The sequence below is a fragment of the Rousettus aegyptiacus genome, unplaced genomic scaffold (assembly GCF_014176215.1).
Source record: "Rousettus aegyptiacus isolate mRouAeg1 unplaced genomic scaffold, mRouAeg1.p scaffold_m13_p_6, whole genome shotgun sequence".
Classification (NCBI taxonomy): Eukaryota; Metazoa; Chordata; class Mammalia; order Chiroptera; family Pteropodidae; genus Rousettus; species Rousettus aegyptiacus.
In genome coordinates, this window is record NW_023416309.1 from 94,087,265 (window position 1) to 94,110,126 (window position 22,862).

Consider the following 22,862-nt stretch of genomic DNA (forward strand, 5'->3'; position numbering starts at 1 on the left):
AGTCAGCTATATTTAGAAAGGGAGAAAGGAATCCCACATGAGGACAGGTGGACTCCTTTCCAGATGTCTAGACAAAGCTGTTATGCTTGAAGGAAAAGTTATTATATACATATCCAATATAGTGGAAATAACTAGGAGAAAAGAACTTGGGGACAGATACTAAAAGATATGTGGAACCAGGAAGTACAGGCTTTGAATGCTTGGTCAGGCCATCTGTGCTTTCTTTAGCAACAGGAAAAGAAAGCGGGTAAAGTGTTGTGGTATAACCAGGTCACACCAAAGGAAAATTTAACTGTGTAAAAGGGAAATGTCCATAGAGGAAGGCTGAAAGCAATGCTGTGAAGTTAATGATGAGAGTTAGTGATGAGAGTTAATGGCAAGGATAAAAGGACCAAATGTTTAGTAAGCATTGTGGGACCTGTAATTGATTACCTTTGAAAGGAGTAAGAGGAGTTGGTGCTTTGACGCCCTTTATCAGCTCTCAGAGAATTTGTTTAGCCTACAAGTAAAATGCAGGACTGAAAAACTGCAAGGGAGACAAATTCATGATAAAACTTGATAAATTATTGGCATAGAAGTCAGCCTTTAAAGCACTGGGTGTGGATAACCTTACCAACACAAAGAAAGGGACTAAAATCAGAAACCAAAGGGTTGGAGGTGAAAAGGCAGCCACCAATGAGATGTGGAAGAAATGATCAAAGAGTAGATTTCAATGTAATGAGTCTGGGAGAATATATTTCAAAAAGTTAAAGAGTCCTCAACAGAAATTGGATACTGCAGAGGGTCTAAAGTTTGAGGAGGGTGAGTTTTGGGAAAAGGCACTAGGTTTGACAAACTAGGTCATTGGTAAGAATGACCTAGAGTAAGAACAGATATCAGATTGCAATAGTTAACAGTATATTATTGAACTGGGTCTCTGGATGAAGACATAGGAGTTCATTATACAAGAATAGTACCTTTTCTGTTAAGTGTAAATTATTTCAAAATAAAATATTTGAAAATATTTTTGATGTCATGGAAAATGGGAGACAGAGTATAAGACATGGTGTTTTGGAGCAAGGTACCAGTGATAGTGACGTTTGTCCTATGGTGAAAAGGGGATGATTACAGCAGTCTGAGGTACAAAGGAAGAGATGTGAGGACCCTTACATAGCCAGCCTTAGATTCTGTCATAGAGGAACATGGTTATCTGTACCATAGAGAGGTAAAATTGGAGCTTGAAGATGTGAAAGCTTTGGAAAAACTCCTCTGTGTGACAAATCCAAAGGAAAGAATTAAAGTTATTACTGAGCAGGATTTAGAGCCTAGCCAAGACTAGATAGTTAAATTGAGAAAGAACAATCTGCCCAGTTTCATGGTTTTCACCAGCAGCAGGCAGCCTTAGCCCTTGGCAAAGGCACTATTTTTCCTAGACCTCTGAAATCCTTTCTGTGTAATCCTGCTTTTGTTTCTAGTACATACTAGAATTTACATAGATTTTCCATTATGATTTCAGTTATTTAACATAATTTAATAAAAAAGCATTTTTCACTTTTAAGAGACCTTTATGTAATTGATTTTCCTTTCTTTTAGTATGTCACTTGAAGGATCATTTTTGTAATAGTGGTATCTAATTTCAAGTACTTGGAATTCTTTTAATTTAAAAGGTGCTGGCTGACGGATTCCTGATGATTGGGATCGATGGCTCAGAAGCAGCAGATGGATCTGACTGGTTCTGTTATCATGCAACCTCCCCTTCTATTTTCCCTGTTGGTTTCTGTGAAATTAACATGATTGAACTTACTCCACCTAGAGGTACTTCATCCTAATACGTACACTAGGTTTTCATTCTCGATATTTTTTTACGTGATATCTGTTTACAGCATTTAACATAGTCCTAAATATCTTGCTGGTGAATATATGTGTATATATTGCATATATAAATATATGCATATATGACAAGAGCTGTGGCATGCTCTAAAAACATAAAGCACTGTATTCCAAATAGCTTCAGTAAGTTATATTAGTATAGAATTTTTATTGAGCCTACATTTTATAATATGAATAGTATTCTCAAGTCTTGTTGAGATGGTGATATCTCAATAGACTCAATAGTCTCCGTAGACTTTAATATATAAACTTTTTAAAAAAATAGATGCTTTAGTTTTGGAGGGAAAGCAAGTGTTCATTTGTAGATTCCCGTGTAGCTTTTTAAAAGATATACCTTTAAATAGTTCTTGTGGCTTAACTGGTAACATTCCTACTTTCAATATCTGAGCCTTGGGTCTTTCTCTTAAGAAAAGAAGAGGGAAAACCAAAACCAGAGGTCTATAAAAATAGTATTTGCCCAGCCAGTTTTCTTTCTTACAAAGAAAGAAAAATGTCACTGGAAAGTGTTAAATGCTAGACTGTTCTGAGCCTAGGATTAAAAAAGCAAAAGTCTGTACTTGTGGTAGACAGAGGAGAGGAGAGTCACTTTTGGCTTAGGATAAGTGGGTACACCAGTGTCTGTCTAGAAAAGGAGGAAAATTCTTATTTTAGCATGGAGGAATTACTGGATTCAACAGTTTTAGTGCCTGAGTTAAAAATTTATCACATAACCTAAAATCTGAGATTTTGAGTGTACTAAGTTACTTTGTATTTGCTCATTTTAAGTAAATTACAACTAAAACCAGTTGTGTCTTTCAGGTTACACAAAACTTCCTTTTAAATGGTTTGACTACCTCAGGGAAACTGGCTCCATTGCAGCACCAGTAAAACTATTTAATAAGGTAAATTTAAGTGATGACATAATAATTATGTGCAATTTTGTTGATGCCATACAAATGTAATAAATTATCATTGATTCAGATGTCTTTGCTTTATATTAGAATTTCTTAGCGGAGATTAATATAAACAAATATAGAATAATAAAACAATATAAACATTTCCTTTACTTAGGAAGTGCTTATTTCTAAACTTTGTTTCATTTTTTAATCAGAGTAAAATAGAAGTGAATACATTGCCTAATCCCTTCTTAAATGCTTCACTTTCATGTATTTCAATAGAGAATTATTTGTTATATTATGGTTATTATGGTTATATTATGGTTACTTTGCTTCCTTTTTTCCCTCTGTTATTAGCGATAGTGAAGTTACATTCTTCTTTTCACCAGTGTTAATATTTTGCCCTCTCCATGTCAGGATGTTCCAAATCACGGATTTCGTGTAGGAATGAAATTAGAAGCAGTAGATCTCATGGAGCCACGTTTAATATGTGTAGCCACAGTAACGCGAATTATTCATCGTCTCTTGAGGATACATTTTGATGGATGGGAAGAAGAGTATGATCAGTGGGTAGACTGTGAGTCCCCTGACCTCTATCCTGTAGGGTGGTGTCAGTTAACTGGATATCAGCTACAGCCTCCAGCATCACAGTGTAAGTTGGTATACAGAAAAGGTGTCCTTTTGTAAAAATCAGCAATTCTCCAGAGGACTGTCTCACATAATCATCATGTGAGCTCACAGGACAAGAATATGCCTATATCTGATTGGTTACCAGGTAAGATCTTAAGACTCAACAACAATATCACAGAATCAGACCATGTGTACCATGGCTGTGTGAACTCAATAGTCAGTTACCTGATGACCATAGAAACACAAAAGTAAGAGCACTCACAAATTAAACTAGACTTGTTTTAACGAGTTTAAAGATTATAGGCTAAAAATTTACTGGTATATATATTATAAGTGCTTATTGAATAAAATGTAGAATTTGTCATGGTTTTACCAAAATAAGTGCCCTTATTTCCAAAGCATTGTGTACTTTTATAAGCATAATGATCTTGGTAAAGATAGTTCATCTGTGATGTATATGTAGTTGTAAGCAATTATCTGGTACCAATTTTCCCTTTTATTTTACAGCATCAAGAGAAAGCCAATCAGGTTCATCAAAACAGAAGAAAAAGGCTAAGTCCCAGCAATACAAAGGACATAAGAAAAGTGGGTCACCACATGGTGTTTATATACATTTCCTAAATTGTTAATTGAGATTATAGTATTCTTGCACAGAAAATGATAGCCCTTGTGAGAGCTGATGACTGTGCATTGTGTATTATGCTTAAAGGTGCAGTATGCCATAAAAGGCAAACATTTTCAATAATGAGAAACACATACTGTAATTGACAGAAAAAAAATGATTATCATAATATTTAAAACATGCATGGTAAAGCAGAGAGACTACAAGTGATTCTTGGAATAATATGTAAACCTACTGAAAATTTTTTTTAAAGAACCTTTTTATTTAAAAAGCAAATGCTTGATGCCTACAATAGACTTGGAACTTAATAAACCCATCCTTAAAAACCAAAAATTTCTAGAATGATATTTAAAAGAAATTAGGTTGATGGCTAACAAGATCAGGTTTAGTAAATTTTTCTAAATATGTTTTATATATTATATTTTACATTATAATGAATGATTACTGACATTAATAGTCAAAATAATATAAAATATATTGAAAGCTCTTTTTGATTGTTTTAAAATCTTTTCCCTTGCCATAGAAAGCCACAGAATCTTTCTATGAAGTTTGTCATGGACTGTTTTATTATGAGATTCTTTTCATGTGAAGATATTTTTAAAAGTAAAAAGTACATTTGAGGATTAAAACTAAAACAGATTTTTTTCAGCCACTTGCCACATGTTCAGATGAGTCCTAATCTGTCTCTTTAACGACAAGAGACCGAAGCAGCGTGAAAAATCAAATATATCCTTCCTTTCTTTCTGATTATAATTGTTTCTTTATAATTTTTTCTGTGGGGGAATTTTAAAAAACCTACCAGCCACTGCAGTGGTCCTTTAGTTTCCTCCCCGGATGAAACCTAGGTCAGCCTCACAGTAGTGATAAGCTTCAGGCCTATTTCTTACCCTCTCTTTTATGTTACAGACATAAGCTTCCCACGGGCCTAAAGTGATTTTGCCCACTACCTGCTTGCCACGTTTGATATTTATCTGAAAAACTTTAGGGAGCATTGCCAGACTAGGCATACTAAACTGATTTCCCCTTTATCTGGAAATGATTAAGAAGAATTCACATGGGAACTTTGTGTCAGTGGACTAATCATGGTAAATGTAATCACTAAGCTGTCTGGAAGGTTGGACAGTGCAGGCTGTTTTAGCCTTTTTCCTTTCTGTTGGACAAGACTAAGATTTCAGAATTTCTTTTCTAAGGTGTTGAATTAAGAACTTGTTTTATAACTCGGTGGCTATATGATGTATACGTTTTGGAACTAATTTCTGACCATTGTATATGCAGTTCACATGCCTCCCTCAGTGCGACTCTTGCAGGGTTTGTTTCTATCTGTGGGATTTAATGATTTTGCATTAATGGGCTCAGGGACATGGGAAGAAATATGAAATTAATGAAGTTATATCAGTATCCCAGTTTTTAGTGACTTAACATCAAATTTCTGGATTAGCTGGAAAAACGAAATTAGCTGTAAATGTAATGTGTCAACTGTAACATTTTAATAGCTCTTAATATTATGGCATCATCTCTAATGCCTTTAAGTTGTCCTTTGAACATAGAAAGGAAAAGAACTGTGGACGCATAGTCTCTTATTAGTAAAACCTTTGGAGAGAGACGTGTTTCAGAATTCGGAATGTTGGGGATTTTAGAAAAGCACAGTGTGTGTAGCATATATTTTGTAACACTCCATGCAGATTCTGGAGCATTTTACGAAGCAAAATTAATATAAATATTTACATTAAATGGGCCAAATAAAGATTATAAATAGTATCACCAAGTGAGGTCTGGTTTTGTTACCCAAGTTTTACTAAAAAAACCCTTTGAATTTTAGAGTCGAGGATAAGGAATTGTAGTTCCATATGAATAAAACAGAAGCAGTCTTCATTGTATATAGGGTTAAGTCCAAAACTCTTTTATTTTTTCACTCAGGAAATCATTTATTAGAAATTTTTCCCACAAAACTACTTACCCAAGTCGGGAAGAATTCGGGGTCCAGAAACCTAAGTCATTCATTGCATGCAGATTTATAGCAGATAAGCCATTGAACCTTTTATTTGTTTAAAGTTTGCTACAGATCATTATATTCTGACTCCGTTGTTTCATTTTCTAGCTCTTTGGTTTTCTGTACCTAGAATCATTCAGCAGTACATTCTTGAGTAATGCTTTTTTTTTTTTTTTTAACAGAAATAGTTAATTGGTTTCATTGTTCTAGCTTGTAATGAGCTGTGTGCATGCTATAAAGGGATAGCTATTAACTAGTGCTTTGGAAAAATAAGTAATGTTCTGCCTAGAGGATCATGAAGACCATGTGTGCATGTATCTGTCCAGTCTGAAAAGCCTTTTTTTCCTATGGTTTAGTTATTCTAGATCCAGAAAACAAACACTAATTTCGGTACTATCATCAGGGGCTATTATAGGTAGTAGAGAGTTGGAGATTCTCTTTGCATTATTCGAAGTGTGTAGTACATTAGAAAAAGTCTAAATGATTCTGCATGTGATTTAGGTTTGGGAGTTGATAGTTGAATGTGTACTCAATCGTAACTTAGTATCCAGTTTGTTTTCCATAGGAATACTGTCTGGCTCAGGCTGATCTTTCAATCCTGATTTTGTAAAACATAATTTCTGATTGCCCTTGCCTGGGTCATTTGTATACTTTGGAACACATAATTTATAGTTACAAAGATAATGTAAAGTATCCTTCGCTTTCAACCTGACTAGTGCACTACACTTGGTTGTTCAATATTTGCAAAGTTTAGAGTATCTTATCTTGGTTGGTGGTGAAAGCATTATTTAAGTCTTTGCAGGCTTATGTTTGCTTATGAAACTATAACCAGTGGATATTTCAAAAGAAATTATGTTGCTTAAAAACTCACACGCAACAAGCTTTAAATTTTAAAAATGTTTTTCTTATAAGTGTTTTCTAAAATAGTGGACTGTAAAACCAAAGTTAGGGGAGCATGTTTCATATCAGTAAAATCCTGCCACCCAGAAGATATGTTAAAAACTGTTTGATTTTTCCCTGAAGGCCAGTGTTTGTACTTAAACGGACAATGAAATAAATGCTACCCTACAAGTAGGGCTTTAAAACCCTGCTCTCCCCTCCACTGGATTTTCAGACTCCCTCAAGCTGAAATTTTCTTGAAGGAAATTAGCCAGCTATTCTCCACACTGAAAATGCTCTCTGTAATTCATTTTGCTTCGTCTTGTTTTACGTTTATTTTGAGAGTCAGGAACCAGAATTACTAGACTCAGAGACTAGAAAAAATCTCCCCCTCAGTACACACACACATAGTCCTTGTTTTCATAACTACAAACCTTGCATAGTTGGTTCTCTTTTCAGAGTATCCTATGCAACACCACCTTTCCTAGTTATTTAATGCACTTTTCTTGCCACGCATGTAAGTAAAAGCTTACTTCAGTTTGACTTGATATTTAGAGAGGAAGATGCCAGTGGGGAAGAAGCCTGTCAGTTTGTCGCGCCTGCCCCTGACAGGCGGGGTGCGGAGGAGCTTCTCTGGTGATGAAGAGTTAACTCCTCCTCCATATCGAACTCTTCCAGCACAGACAGCCTTGGAGGGCTTCCCACCTCCCAGCACTAGCCAAGAGTTCAGTCCCAGCCTCAAAACAGGTAATTAGTCACATCAGCACCTCAGGTACTACAGAGGGTGTAAAAGTCTGGGGAGGGTGGCGGGAGACAAAGCATGGTCTGGTATGACAGATGCTGACTCATTAAATTTTTCTTTTCTTTCAACCAAAAAATTCATTTTCACTAGTCCTTGGTAGTCACTTCACTAAGATGCATCATCAGGAAAGGATTTTTATTTTGTTCTAAACCACTTCTGAGCTTCAAATTAGGGTAAAGCTATAATTTCAGTTTATGGAATTGTGAGACAACTTGGACTATTTCATGGTTTCATTAAAATGGTTGAACATTTACATTGCAGAAATGTGTGACTTGACTTGGGGTAGAAATACACTATTAGGGATCAATCCGATTAATCAGATCCAAAGATGAGGCTTCGTTCATAGCATTTCATAGTGTCTCATTCATTAGACAGAATGTGTTTTGTGTTGAGTGGTTCTCATAGTAACATTTACCACAATCCTCAGTTGAATAATGTGGACTTGGAAATCCAATACCTGTATAGTTTTGGTGTTGAATTTGAGTAAGATTTATTTCCGTAACCTCACTTTTGTATATTTATAGTGATTAAGTAAATTACATTTCAATTGAATTTAATTGGTTAGGCCAAGCTGGTAGATTGTAAGGAAGACTTCAGAAGGTTTGCCCTTTTTAATTGTTAAGAACAAACTTATCAGAATGGCTTCCCATGCGTGTGATGAACTTTAGATATGAGTACAGATCAGGTAGCTTGAAACCCAAAGCAATATTGACCTTGGCATATATTCCTCCATATCCTAACTATTGCTTTTAAACCAAATTGTTTTATCTAACCAGCATTCTTTAAAATGCCTTAATACATTGAAAACCCAGGTGGGAATTAATACCTAACTCTCTTTTATTCTCATTCTTCTGCTAATTGGTTTGGTAATATTTTTGCATCTCAAAAATATCAGCTTTTTTTTCCATTTTAAGATGTATTCTTTAGCTTTTGCCCCACTAATAGTGTAATAGGTCATCTTGATCATTCCCAAACTGTTTCTTTGATATCCTTATATCTAAAAAAATTTACCTCTTTCATATGAAAAATAGATTAGGACTTCAAATCCAAGTTTCTTCTCCTTAATGGAAAACCTTCAGAGTCTATCTAAAGAATGTTTCAATTTCTTTTCTTGTTTATTTCTAACATTTTTCTTTTTGTACTTGTTATTTATGAAATAGTCGTCTTTAACCTAAGTAATTAACTGTAGCTATTAATGAGCTCTGAATATCTTTGAATTTTTATTGGATTTTAGATCTGTCTTCTTTAAGCATTAGACTGATTTTGAAGGCATGTGTCACATTTTTGTGAGAGCTTATTGATTCCCATAAAACAGAACTTCTAGGATTGGCAAAACCCAAGAACTAAGAGTAGGCACACAGGATGAGAGCAACAGGCCTCTCTCTGTTGACTTCCTTTATCCACCAGTGTCTTTAGTGTCTTCTGAGCTAGGGAGCACATCCGTGAGACCCGTGATTTTACCCTAGTGAAACTCCGTGGAGACTATGTTGCTATCTTAACTATCTAAAAGCTACAGCTTGATTAACTATTGAGAGAGTTTATTATTTATGGACTTCTTGCTAGGAACATGTGATTTCCATTAATCTCCTGAAATGTTAGTGATTAGAGTCAACAAAGTGACTTCCTTTTAAAAACAGAGCTAAGAAAATGCATTCATAGAAATTAAGCCACAAGATCTATTTTACTTCATCTGTCCTTCATTGAGAATAAGGCCCAGAAAGGAGAAATGATTAGTGTGAAGGTACCAGGCAGGCTTTATGTTAGGTTCCATGAAAACAGTGAAACTTTACATTAAAACATTCCACATCCGAGTGAATGTTTCACCATTATCTTGAGTTGCTTTTTTTTAAGCACATCATTTCTATATTTTAACATGAGTAGAAGTATAATTCAGAAATTTGTTAATGGTAAATGCAGATAGTTTCAGGATGTGCTTTAGAATCTCAACTTAACCTTTCTAACATTAAAAAAAAAATACATCTGTTTGAATGGAACATGTTTGGTCTTGAAGCACGGCAATTCTTTTTTCATTCATTTAGCCATCTGATCATCATATAATAAGATTATTTTAATCAACCTTTTATTGTGGGTACTGCACCTTTAATGAAACTTGTTTTTTTTTTCATGTGTTTATTTTCATGGTATTATTCAAATGTCCTTAACAATTAATGCATGTCGTTAGATTTGAAGGATAACTATTATGTACTTGAGATTCTTCATAAAAGGATTTTTATTGTGCTAAGTGATTTTTTAAAGAAAGAAAGAACTGCAGTCTTGTTCATTTTACTTTTCAACAGTCTGGTGTTTATTTGCTGTTATTATAGTTATAGTGTATTCGCTTTTCTGTCTTTGCGCTGTTAAGTTTTTTTTTATGTCATTATCAAAACAAGTAACAAAGTAAAGTAAAATGAATTGGCATCTCTGATAAGATTATTCTTTAAATTATTAAATAAGATGTCAGTCTTTTAGTTAGTAATCTTGTAACTAAAATCAAGACATGAGTTATTTTTCTATGAGTGCACTGTTTCACTTTGAAAGTGTGGTTATTTTAATATTCTACATGGTGACACTGTTGAGTTATTGCTTTTTGAAAACTCAATTGGCTTACTGCTACTCATCTAAATACTCTGATTCCTTTCATAAATTAACATTTTTTTCCATATAAGCAGTTCCCAATTTACTTTCCATATATGTTCATCCCCTCACTCCAAATTGTTGGAGCCATTTGTCTGCAAGAGCAAGTTGGTTACCTCAGTGCATCACACTTTGTACACATGTGTGTGTGGCAAGCATTAAGCTGCCACACATGAAGATAACAGCCAATCAGTTTCCACTGATCATGGCCCTCCAAGAATGCTAGCCTCATATTGCCGAGTCTCCCTACTTTTCAGGGTTTTATGTGAAATCTCTTTGTTTCAAGATATTCAGTCAAATTTCAAAGAACCGTGGGTCACAGGCAAAGTGGGGAAAGCATAGTCTGTGACCTCTGATTTAGCAGATCTCTGTGCCGAAGAAGTGAAAGAAAGTTAGCACTGCTCACCATGGGCTTAGACTCCAGTGAGTATATTAACATAAAACATCACCTGTTCTTTAAATTATTTGAGGATACCAACTCAGTTTTTGTTAAACAATAACTCTTTAAAAAACCTGAACGGATCTTAGAGGTTGGTTGTTATTAAGACTAGTTTTTAACACCTCAAATACCTTCATTAAAAAGATAAAGAAGTAATTTTCGAAAGGAAGTTCTTTAGAAAGTAGGGAGTAAGCCTCAGGGAAAGGATTTAAGGAAATCTGACATTACTGGGTAATTGTGATGAGGGGCAGTAATTTAAGAGGGGTTAATAAAGAGTTAGGAAAATCTCATAATTAAGCAACCTAAAATTTTTGCCTAAGACCAGTGCTGGATCCATCAAAGAAAAAATTCCTCTTTTTCTTCATCCTATACCAGACCAGGTATTAAAAAGCACTCTCCAATCACTAGGAATTCTCACTAGCATGACTTGAATAGCTACTCAAAAACATAAACCCCACTGAAAATACTGGTAAATGAAAAAATGAAAATAAATTTTTATTTTTCCGTAAAAATGAAGACCAATTAGAACATAACCTGTTCGTAAATTGAGGACTGCCAATACTGTTGGTCTGTTTTCATTAAAAAGCCAGTCGTCAGATAAGAATTAAGTGATCCCATTGGTTATGTTAGCCGTTTTGTACCAGCGATTTTCACATTGCCGATGTCAGGAAATGTTTAGTTTTACCTCAGATGATTTTAATTTTAATGTAGGTGTTTATCTAATATCAGATTTATTTTATAAATATGTAAATGATATAATTTGTATTATATTTCTAACAGCATTTAATAATATCAGATTTATCTATTTTCTGTGGGGAGCCTTTAATAAAGGTGTGCTCCTTGGAGATAATAAGATCTTATAGTCATATTTATTGTGTTTATTAAATATTGTATTTAAGAACCATGCGAGAAATACATCGTTTGTGTAGACATAAAAGCGAATACTTAATCATAAGAATTAGTGATTATTATTATCTTGGAATATTTTGTTGAAGATGTCGATTTTGCAGTGTCCAATATGCCATATTGTTCTTTTTTGGAACTTTTTTGGAACTACGAATATTCTTTAAAAATTAAAATTTCTTAAATACTGTACTTCAGGGGGTTAATTTTAAGAGTTATTGAAGAAAAGAAGAAGTCCCATTAACTGTAAATCTGATCAAACATAAAGATTAAAAGCAATACAAGTATTCCAGAAAGGCTTCATAACGTCTCATACATTTCTCTCTTTCATGCAGTGACTACATTGCAGCTGAAGGAGGAATTAATAGATGGAGAGGATTATAATTTCCTCCAAGGAGCATCTGATCAGGAAAGCAATGGCTCTGCCAACTTCTACATTAAACAAGAGCCCTGAGGTGGCTCAGAACTAAGGGTGGGAGGGGAAGACTTTTACACAGGACTGATTTGTAATCAATCCAGCTGTACAGCGGGGCTATTGTACTGGGACATTTTGCTAAACATAGAAAATTTCAGTTCCAGATTTTTCAGGTGGGTGGGGAAACTATTTTAGTCGTGGGGGGAAATTTTTCAATTTATAAAGATGGACAATTTTTGTGTTGTATTTGAAGCTTTTGAAAGAATTTTGTAATATTTTCCACGTTTGGATTTATGTGCATTGTTAACAAGAACTGAAATTCTAACTTTTTTGGTAAGATTTAAAGTTTAGGTAGCAGGATTGAAGGAAATGATTTAAGGAGGATATAGTTGTAAATGCAAGTGAACTGTCATTACAAATGAACCTTTTTGGTACTTGTTGGGAGAATTTGGGATTTTAGAAGTTAGACCAGTCACATCTCCAGCTTCCTTTGCTGCAGAAATATGCAACTTAACCCCCTCGTGGAGGAGGGTTCATCACCACATAGATCATGGAAGGGGGAATCAATTCTGCTTGTTGGCATTTTATTGCGGCCCATTTTAAATGTTTGTACAGAAATGTTTTTCATTCAGTGAAAATTTATTTAGAGTTCTATATGAAACTGGAAGAACTCTCGATACTTTTATATGTTCTCCTTTAATTAAAAAATGATTTAAATTATCCTAACACTAAAGTGTTAAACTGGAATGGTTGACAAGATATACAGGATGTCAGTCTACATGTTGAGGGGTTGGGGAAAATGCAATATTGTCCTAAGTTTATTTCATTTTTCTTAACTAAAAAATACCCCCCAAAGGGGATTCTGATCAGTTCTCTGCCACTTTCCTCCATCTGCGAGATAATACTTGGTATAACCACACCCCAAAACAGATGTTCTGAATTACCAGATTCAAAGTTGTATAAAGCCAAAATAAGTTTAGATTTCAAAATCATTCCAGCTCTGCTTTTAACTATTCTGGATTTGTTAGAAAACTAATTTGAAAGAGAATTTAATTTTCTTAAAATTCCATATTTATAGTATGAATTGTCTTTATTTGTATTCAGAATTAATTTTAACTATAATAACTGATTTGGACCATTGTGAACATTCCCTATTTTAAAATTCAAATGGCTTCCTTTCAAAAAAAGGATCTAAGAGTAGATTGGTGAAAGGTTTGCTCTCTGCATTTTCTAACTTTCTGAGTTGTGACTGAATGAGAGAGCTCTAGCGTTTACCAGTGAGGTTCATAAACTAAACTCTCAGGAATTATTGCATCTGTTCTAGAAGTGCTTCTGGGTCTTAGCCTGGCCTCTTCAGAGTGGTAATATTGACCATCTCCTCTGGAATATAGGTAGGGCTAATTAGAAATTAATCAAAATGATTAAACTCTACAGTCCTTCAGCCTATGAAATGCTTTAAAAAATGTTAATGAAAAGCCCCAGAAGACCATTATAGGTAAGATTTTTGTTTGAATTTTAAAATGCATAGAACGTTAAAAACCAGCAATTTATTTTCTAAAATATTGCTCTACTTTTGGGAATAATAGCATTGGTAATACGCACAGGTTTACCTCATTCTATGCAAGAGGGGTTAATAACATAAGATTTTGTAGTTGCTACTGGAAGTAAAATTTGTTACTTTATAGTGTAAGAATGTGTGGAATCGCATGTCAACATTTCTTAATACTGTTTAGGGGCATAAATGCAGATCATATCAACGCCAAGTTGATTCTCATATGTCAAATATATGTGAATTCAGCTGTTAAATTACTGGATATTTATCTTAAACGACATTACTGAGAGGGACCTACTGTAAATGTGACATCCTCACACTTCCCAAATCTTTAACTTTTAAGGATCTTCCCATAAACTTAAAGCCCAGAAGACTTCCAAAGCAAGAGTTACAACAATCTTTATTCTCAGGCTTAGTGAATTAAACCCAGGACTCCGATTCTGTAATAGGGGCACAAGAAGCCAGTTGTATGGCATGCTTTACCAGTACCTGGGGCTTAGGGGCTCTTTGGGGAACTGAATAAGTCAGAAGGGATTTAATTTGGAGCCTGGTAATTAGTTCTGTGAAATGCTCATTTGCAGCCAGGTTTTAATATGCTTCCAATTCTAGAGCAAAACCAGGTTCTGAGTGTTTTTGAATTTCCCACCTATTCATGAAGTGTTTCTTGTCTTGATCCCATGACCAACAGTTAAAGGTTGGTAAGGACTTCCTACAGTCTAAACACATTCTGAAGCCCTCTTCATAGTTCAGACTCGAACTACTGCCAATGAACAGTAAGTAAGTTAACGCAGAGGAGATTTATATATTAGCCATAACTCCAATTGTACAACACAATAGCCCCATTATCTTTACGGTTCAAAATGTACTGCTGACCTTGGGTTTGTTGTTGTTGTTGGGTTTTGTTTTTTTTTTTTTTTTTCATTTTTTTTTTTTTTTTTTTTTTTTTTGCCTGTTAGGATTATTTGGGGATTTTGGTAGTTAAAGTCTTTAACCCTTTCCTTGCTGTGTATGAGGAAAGCTAAAGCTGTTATCAACTTATTCTACGGATACTAACACGGGTTTTCAGTGTTTGTTTGTTTTTATTATTATTAATTTTGCGTGATGTGAATACCCTCTCCCATCAATATTTGTATTATGGTGCTATATATTTGGTAATGATCCTTTACTATTGGGAAGGGATTTTAAAAATACTGTGATTAAACTGGGTTTCTTTCTTTGATTTTCATATTTTAAATAAAGCCACAGTCATTTATACAAAAGAAAAGCATCTGTCCCTGGGCAAATCTTTTGAGGACAGAGGACAAAGTAAACTGTATAAGGTTTTTACATCATTTCTGTATGTATTTGATATATAGACCAATATCTGTACAAATTTAATCTTTTATTTTCTTGGTAACTTGTGATCATTGAGAAAGTATGTGAAACTTTCTCAGGAAGTGTATATAATGGCGTGAAAAATTCATTCAGAGAAATTTATGTTCCTTTCATTTTTACCAAATTGCAAATTTTCAGCATGGATGTGAAAAGCATTAAAATTATAACTTTGTGTACAAGATTAAAATAATTCACTAAATTTGCCCTTTTTTTACACAAAATAAAATGTTAAAGTTAAGTTGTATTTGAGCAATTCTTTAATATTCTTTGGTCTTTGAAGGATTTCCTTATTGATTCAAAATAACAAGTGCCTTCTGTAAGAAGTCAGCAGCCCTGTGGAAGTCAGATGAGTTTCTTTCTCACAGAACTGGTAATCTAATATAATGCAAGCCCATAAGTGAGGAAGAATTTATAACTTGGGAAGAGAATATGGGTGGATGTATGGGCAAGGTTTCGTTTGAGACGTGGTTTCACAGACAGCTGAGGGAAAAGGCAAAAACCACAGCAGGAGCTGAGATGAATGTGGACCTCTTATGGGGGATTCAAATCACGTTAGTTAGAACATAGTGTTTCAGGGCTGGCTTGCTTGTTGGGGACTTTTTGCATTTTAGCTCCAATAACCTCAGCAGCAAAGTTTATAGGATGTAAAATAAATTTCTGAGCCAGCTGGTGCTGTTTACATTAAGAGGGATGCAAAGATGCCTCCGAATTTTATAGATGTAAGGTAGTAATGACTTGTATTGGGCCTCTTCAGGAGTTAATTTCATCTCACTTTAGAAAAATACAGTGCATCCCAAGAGAAACAAAAATAGAACCCAATTTCTGCCCTGTTTTCTACCTTAAATGGCTTGAACAGTTGCCCTAATAAATCAGAATCACAGACTGGCTCTCACTTGAGAAATAGACATTCTTTAAACCATTTCACATCTCTAGGGAAACTAGTTTCCCAGTGTACTTACTTTATGCCCAGAATACTGTTTTAAGAGTAATGGGTGTTTCCCCCAAACAAGTAACTTTTTATCTGTGTTGTTTATCCAGCTTCCTGAGATAGAAAAGTTTCCTTTTTTCAGATTGTTACTGAGGCTGGGGGTAACCCTTGTTGGCCTGTTACAAATTCCACCTCACAAACAGGCCAAACTAGGGTTTGCCTACTGACAACAAATAGATAACGTAAAAAATGATGCACTTTAAATGATGTGCTTACTGTGTTCAAATGAAAGCTTTATTAAACGCATGAAAGGTTCTGCATAAATTGTCCACTTTACACAGTTAGCTAGTACATAGGACTAGGCCCAAAACCCAAAACCTTTCTCCAGAGGCAGTACTTTAAATCTCACCATGGTCTTACTGTTTCTCATTCAATTCTACCAAATAAAATCCTAACGTCAGAATCCTTCCTCTCAGTTCTCACCACTCCAAATTTAACTTCACTTAAACCTTCCAAGTGCAGGACTTTCTCATGTCACTTGAGTAACTATGAAGGCAGTAAAGCATAGTGGCCAAGAGCATGAATGAAGTTTCATGGCTCAGTTGGGAGCCTGATGCCTTCACTTATTAGTCATGCAACATGGTTCAGTTTCCTCAATTATAAAATGGGGACACCAGTGCCAGCCTCCTAAGAGTTGCGAAGATTAAATCAATTCATGTATGCAACGTTCTCAGAATAGCCCAGGCCCAGAGTAAGCCCCTACTTAACTGCTGTTGTTACTTCATGTACCATAGCCAGTATGCATAAGGATCATGAGGGAGTATGTGATAAAATGCAAATTGCCAGGCCCACTTCAGTATCTAGAAGCATGTACCATCTCTAAACATGGGATTAAGTTCTTATTGAATATTTAGAAAATGTTAAACTTTTTGTCAATTATTGCTGTGAAACTAGAATCCTGGCATTTATACCAAGTTGTCAGTGTATTCCTTATCATCTTGTAGTGTAGCAGTATGCATTAAAAATGTAATACTGAGGCATATGGAAGTGGCATTTAGCTTTCACCGCTTTCCTAACAGAAAACTATTCATAATATTCACATATTTCTATAATGTCCAGTTTTTAAACCAGACTCCATGTGATAGGTTGTTATTTGGCATCATTTTACAGTTGTACCAATCCAGCCAAATTAACCTTCAAAGCAGAGAATATGAATTTTCTAACTACCCACTGCTTCTGGCCCAGGAAACAGGCATAACTCATGCCAGAGAAGACAGCAGCAACAGGGTTGCGTGGAATTACTTGTGTACCGGCTGTGGGTCAGGTACTACGTTAACTGCTTAATACACATTTCGTTAAATCCTGCATTGCAGCAGTATTATCCTTATTTTACAGATGTCTTTAGGCTTTATTTCCTCGAATATAATGTCCAATTCGCAGTCAACAAAAGTGTAAATCTGGATGACTTGACTAGTCTGTTTCACTCTATTGAGTTTCGACAAACTGTACAGAAATATACATTTCTATAGCCAAGGAGGCTGAGAGATTATGTTCATCGTTTCCTTATTTATTAGTTTCCTTACCAGTGCCACACAGGGCCCTCTGCAGCCTCACTACTTTCCCACCTACAGTCTTGAAGTATACCCAGGTGCTGAGAAGCATCAGAGCCTTCTTCCACGATAAGCAGGATTAATAAATTCTGGATAATGCTACTCTGGCCAAATCACTTCTTCCAGCTTGGTATCAAGTAAGCACAGAAGGCTGCACCCAGTTTCTGAAGGCTTTATTGGTAAATATGCTTTAGAAAAGAAAGATCGATCCTACTGCTTCCAAGTCAATAGAATGAGCTGTGTCCAAGGACACATCCAAGTGGTGACAAAACAGACTGATGCTTTGTCCACTTCTTATTCATAGATCCAGTTGAAAGCACAAGACTTGTAGTCAACCAATTCTTCGGGCTTAAACCATAGGCTGATTTCTCTCTCAGCACTTTTGACTGAATCACTACCATGAATGATGTTCCTAAAAAAGAACGATTACAAATTAGCACATTTCAAAGCACAAAAGTCAGTTTAATAGATAAAGCAAAGGATAGCCACTGCAGCCCTTTTCAACCAAACTGCCTAGAAGCAGGAGACTACTGCCAAAGTATTTCCCCTTAAACGCAACTATATGTTCAACTTTATTATTTTTCAAAGTTTCCCCCTTCAGAATAGTGCTTGTACCCCAAGAAAGCTGTGCCACATTCCTTCTCAAATTCTGAAAAACAGTCAAACCAACCAAGATCTAAACCTGACCTAGATGTGATGACATATTCATTTTATCAAGAACATTTTCTTACAACACTAACACACTTAATAAGCCTGACCAAGACATTTAGGCTTATTGACAATCCCTTTACCTGAATTTCATAACTAAAGTTTTTGTACAGATTTTGTATAGGTGAGGGGACCAAAACATTGACAGACTCATGGATACAGCACCACAAAGGGCACATCCAAAGCTAAGAACCCTTTCGTTCCCCACACTCTACACTTTTTGTTGTTTCAAAGGACCTACCACCACATGCAGCTGCTTTGTGCAAATATCTTGGTTAAAATTTGAAGTAGCCTACAGGAGTAGCTATTTAAGAATACTTTCATCCAAAGGTAATTACCACCTAATTTAAAAGTTTAAATTTTTCTAAAATTGGAATATGCCAAAAATGTTTGTTTTACACCTCATTTAAATAGCTTTGAGGAAAAGTCATAAATGCTCCACAGGACTTACCTGCCAACTTGAATGCAGAAGTCACCGCGAATGGTACCCGGCTTAGAATCTGCCGGATTGGTCTCCCCAAGCATCATTCTCCCTGTCTTCACCACATTCAGCCCCTCCCAGACCTTGACAGTAAGGAAAAAACTGCATGAGATCTGCCATAAGGACCATTAGAAACAGCTCACATCAACCGGACCAATCAGTGACATGATTATCCCCTAACCCTAGTTATTAGTAGAGACCTGTATAAAATACTCCATACTCAATCCCAGTGTATTGCTAGGATACAGAAAAAAAGTGTACCACCCAACTTCGAGACTTCTCAGTCTAGCTGATATAAACAAAATTGAAGAACAATATGCAGCCACAAACACTGAGAGGAAATTGTAATGAAAGGATAGAGAAAAGTGATCAAACTGGAAAAGGAACATAGGGAAGGGCATCCGGAAGACTGTTAGAGCAAGAGATGGCAAAGACTGGCACGAAAGGGGAAAGTGTATTCCATGGGAAAACAAAAAGGTCATCCTCAGAAAACAGGAAGTAGACCTACTTTCTCAATTTCTGTGCTTCCCTATTGTACCCTCTACTTCTAGTCTCTTCACTCCCAATTTGATATTAATTCCACAGGAATACATAGATTGCTTTGTTTCTAGTATGAGATTACAGAGAACTTTTTCTAAGATCTGATTCCCCTTGCTTTTTCCTCCCAAACTCTTAGTTGCTCTGTTAACTAAATAACTCCAGCAAGCTCCATTTGTAAACAAGGAATTTGGAGTTGCTGGGAAAGATACCTAAAAAAGGGACACGCAAGCATTGAGCAAGCCCAGTTATATATCAGCCAGCCCCTATTTTCCTTGGTTTCCCCTCCTCCCCCACGAACGCTTACCATGGCCACAACAGGCCCTGAGTTCATGTATTTCACCAGCCCTGGGTAGAATGGGCGGTCTTTCAGGTCAATGTAGTGCTGCTTCAGGAGTTCCTCAGAGGCCTGGCATAGGAAAGGAGGTATCAATTAGGAAGTAAACTGAAAAGGCTCAAATATGGCTCCATCCCTTTCTCAGAACCTCCCCAATTAACAAGTTAGGTTCTCTAAAGTCTAATTTAGTATTTTAGCCCACATTCATAAAATGTGGATATAAAACAAAAAATCCCATCCAAACCAAGAAACTGACTCCATTTTGGTAGGATTGCTCTGACCATGAAGCCACCCTCATCATGTCAATGATGTTATGGATGTTAAAATTAATCTTTAAAGTAGATGGTTTGAGGATCTAAATTTAGGGAGTTAAGTGCTGGCTGCAACTGAAGAGAATATGGCAAACGGAGGTTATATTAGACCCTCTGGCCCTTCACAATGCCCGTTTAAACACTTTAAATGTTAATGAAAACATTTTCCTCACTGATGAGGTTGGCTGAAATTTCAATACTTAGATATTTATCCCTTAAGGTCCAGATCTGTGTGCCCCAAATTTAATGTAGAAAACACAATTACTGGCCTACGGGCAAAAGGAACCTGCAACGAAAGGGCAGAGGAAGGGACACCCCTCCTAAAACCTCAATCGTCTCAGAGCTACAAGCCTTCTTTCCGGGCGCAGGTAGACCCACGTGGGCCAGGGGCAGGGGCCTGGGCTCAGGCTTTCTTCACTCCCTGCTGCCCTCCTGCGACTGATTGATAGGCAGGCGGACGACACGGTCCTTCGCAGCCACGGAAGGAAACCGGCCGGAGCAGGAGTCACGTTACCTCCGCTTAACCTTCCCAAGGGCGTCGGGGCTGCCGGGCTTGGGAAAGGGTCGGCGGCGGATCCGAGGGCAGAGGGCAGAGGGCAAAGGAATTCCCGCAGGGGACAAAATTAGCAAAGGAGGGACCCGACTGTAAGAGACGCGGTCAAACCGAGACGGAAAAGCCCACGCGACCGAGCTCCTGCGGGGGGAAAGGGGAGCTCGAACCGTAAGGAACTTCATGGCCACGAGGCGGAACCCCTTCTGCTCGAAGCGTTTGATGATGTCGCCCACCAGGCCGCGCTGCACGCCGTCCGGCTTGATGGCGATGAAAGTGCGCTCCATGTTGGCCTTGGTTCTGCGGGCGAGCGGTCGGGTTATGGCCCCGCGGCCGCACGGACACAGGCCGCGCCGGGTCCCGGCCCCGGAGCCCACGTGAGCGCGCGCGCCCGGCCGCCCCGCCGGCCCCTCCCCGGGCGCGCCGGCCGCCCCGGCCCCGCCGCCCCAAGACACGTGTCTTCCCGGACCCCTCCGCCCGGCCCGGGCCTGCGGCCCTTCCGCAGTCCTCAAAGGGCCACGGAGGGGACGTGCCTAGGGCGCAGAGCCTAGGGTCCCCAGGGGCGCAGAGCCTAGGGCCCCCGCTCAGACCCGGCGCAAGGTTCTACCCGGCCGAGGGGCGCTTGCAGCTGGGGACCCGCCCGATGCGACGCCAGCGGGTGGGAGGACCCTAGGGGTGGGAAGGGGAAAGCGCCCCCGTCGCTTTACCGAGAAGCTGGCTGGAGGATGGCAGCGGCGCTGCGGGATGAGCTGAGACCTGGAGCGACCACCGGAGCCTGGAGTCGCTTGCGGAGGAAGGACGCAAGGCGGCCACACCCCGGAGGGCTCCGCCGCCCAACCCGCGAGGCCGGACGCAGCCGGAGGCCTATGTCCACGCCCCAGGTTTGCCAGAGAGGCAAGTTTGGGCTCCGAGAGCAGGAAGTGATTACTTCTCCTGAATGTCCCACAAATAAATCTATGCACAGCCAAATCCAACTCCTCTCCTTCCCTCGCCTCCTGCCTCTGCGTCTCTCTCTCTGCGTCTCTCTCTCTCTCTCTCTCTCTCTCTCTCTCTCTCTCTCTCTCTCTCTCTCTCTCTCTCTCTCTCTCTCTCCCCCCTCCCCCGCCTCCCTCTCACTTCTGGCACGCACACACACACCCTACCTGCGCCTACTCTTCAGGTCTTAACCCGATCATTACCATCTGCTTTCAACACCCACCGAGTTGAGCTTTCTTTCTTCCCACTCATGCACCCACGAAGTCCCTATCCTTCTAACCTGTGAAATGCAGTTTTCCACTTCCCTCCCCTCTGCTTGAGCTCTCGTTCAAGCCTTCCACCTCCCTCATCCAAATTGGCGGCGTCCCAACGGGACTCAACCTCATCTCTCCCCTCAGGAGCCTCACTCAGCGTGCTCCTCCAACACCCATCTGACTTTCAGTCTTGCTTTGAAGACTCCCTGCCTGGAGGATGGCACTGCAGTCCCTTGGCAAGATACCCCATGCTTTCCCACAGTATGCCGGGGTCCCTCCTGCCTGTCTCCCTCCACCGCACCCCACCCACCTTCCAGCCCCAATTAGCTGCCCTGTTACCATCCTGGGCGGGGGAAGGGAAGGCACCATTGTGGGGTCAGGTTATCCAGTTCAGGCTGAGACACACCCTGGATAAGAGTTGACTCTCTCAGAGAAATCAGGCTTATCATCTATTTGCGGACAGTCCCCACCCTTTGGTGGTACCCAGCTTCCCTGCAGTCAGCCCCTCCTCTGAGCGCTGACGTCCACCCAGCAGTGCTTATACTCTAAAATAGAGCCCCCTCTGTCTCTTTTTCCTAAGGGCAGTGAGCTAACCACCAGAATCCTGTCATCACCCTAGTGGTCCTGGCACTGTACTGATAACCTGTAACTGTTAGATGACAATTCCAGCTTCGATTACACCTTGTTGGCTTGCCAAACTTCTAGTTGCAGAGCATTAAACCACCATCCTCATGCTATAGCAGGGCCCCCCAGTTTTCTCTTGGGCATCAAGCTTTAACACACTGTTATTTGGGCTTCCTTTTCGGAGTTGTCAAATGTCAACTGTGGGAAAAAGTTGGAATTTCACTGGACATTTCGACTACCTTTGCCCAGGGAGAGCACAATCCTGTTGCCCCACGTACACATATTCACTCCTCGAAAGTCCTGGTGCTCTGTCTCACTCTCCATGACAGACAGACCAGGCTTTGTGTGAAACACAAATGTGTCCACTCCTCAGCTCCCCGCAAAAGGCAGCCCCCAATGGGAAAGAACCCTTTTGCAATGTATGCATTTATCATCACGTTGTACATTTTCAATATCTTACAATTTTAATTTTCAATTATATCTTAATAAACCTTGAGAAAAACATGGTAGCGCCATCCTAGCTCTCCTCTGACTCCTGAGTTCCTTCCCCTCTCTTGCCTCTA

The 22,862-nt window shown here is 38.3% G+C and overlaps 2 protein-coding genes across 13 annotated transcripts in view; one reads left to right on the forward strand and one right to left on the reverse strand.

The window, feature by feature from the left end:
* The window catches only part of MBTD1 (mbt domain containing 1), a 60,553-nt gene extending 41,870 nt beyond the window's left edge, over window positions 1–18,683 (forward strand). For 11 of the 12 annotated variants that reach the window (XM_016120637.2, XM_016120719.2, XM_016121256.2 and 8 more), the window contains 5 exons: window positions 1,647–1,794; window positions 2,668–2,750; window positions 3,162–3,396; window positions 3,882–3,959; window positions 11,979–18,683. In XM_016120637.2, the coding sequence (XP_015976123.1) occupies window positions 1,647–1,794; window positions 2,668–2,750; window positions 3,162–3,396; window positions 3,882–3,959; window positions 11,979–12,097 (663 nt within the window). In that variant the 3' untranslated portion in view covers window positions 12,098–18,683. Of the gene's footprint in view, window positions 1–1,646; window positions 1,795–2,667; window positions 2,751–3,161; window positions 3,520–3,881; window positions 3,960–11,978 lie in introns of all 12 variants that reach the window. The other variant, XR_001593943.2, reaches the window with a different exon arrangement.
* On the reverse strand, window positions 17,680–21,485 carry LOC107498995 (nucleoside diphosphate kinase B; the record flags this gene model as incomplete). Its single annotated transcript, XM_016122768.2, has 5 exons — window positions 17,680–17,934; window positions 18,682–18,794; window positions 19,556–19,657; window positions 20,617–20,746; window positions 21,154–21,485. Coding segments are annotated over 5 exons (795 nt in total), but the record flags the coding sequence as incomplete, so codon positions are not given.
* Between the last annotated feature and the right edge of the window lie 1,377 nt (window positions 21,486–22,862).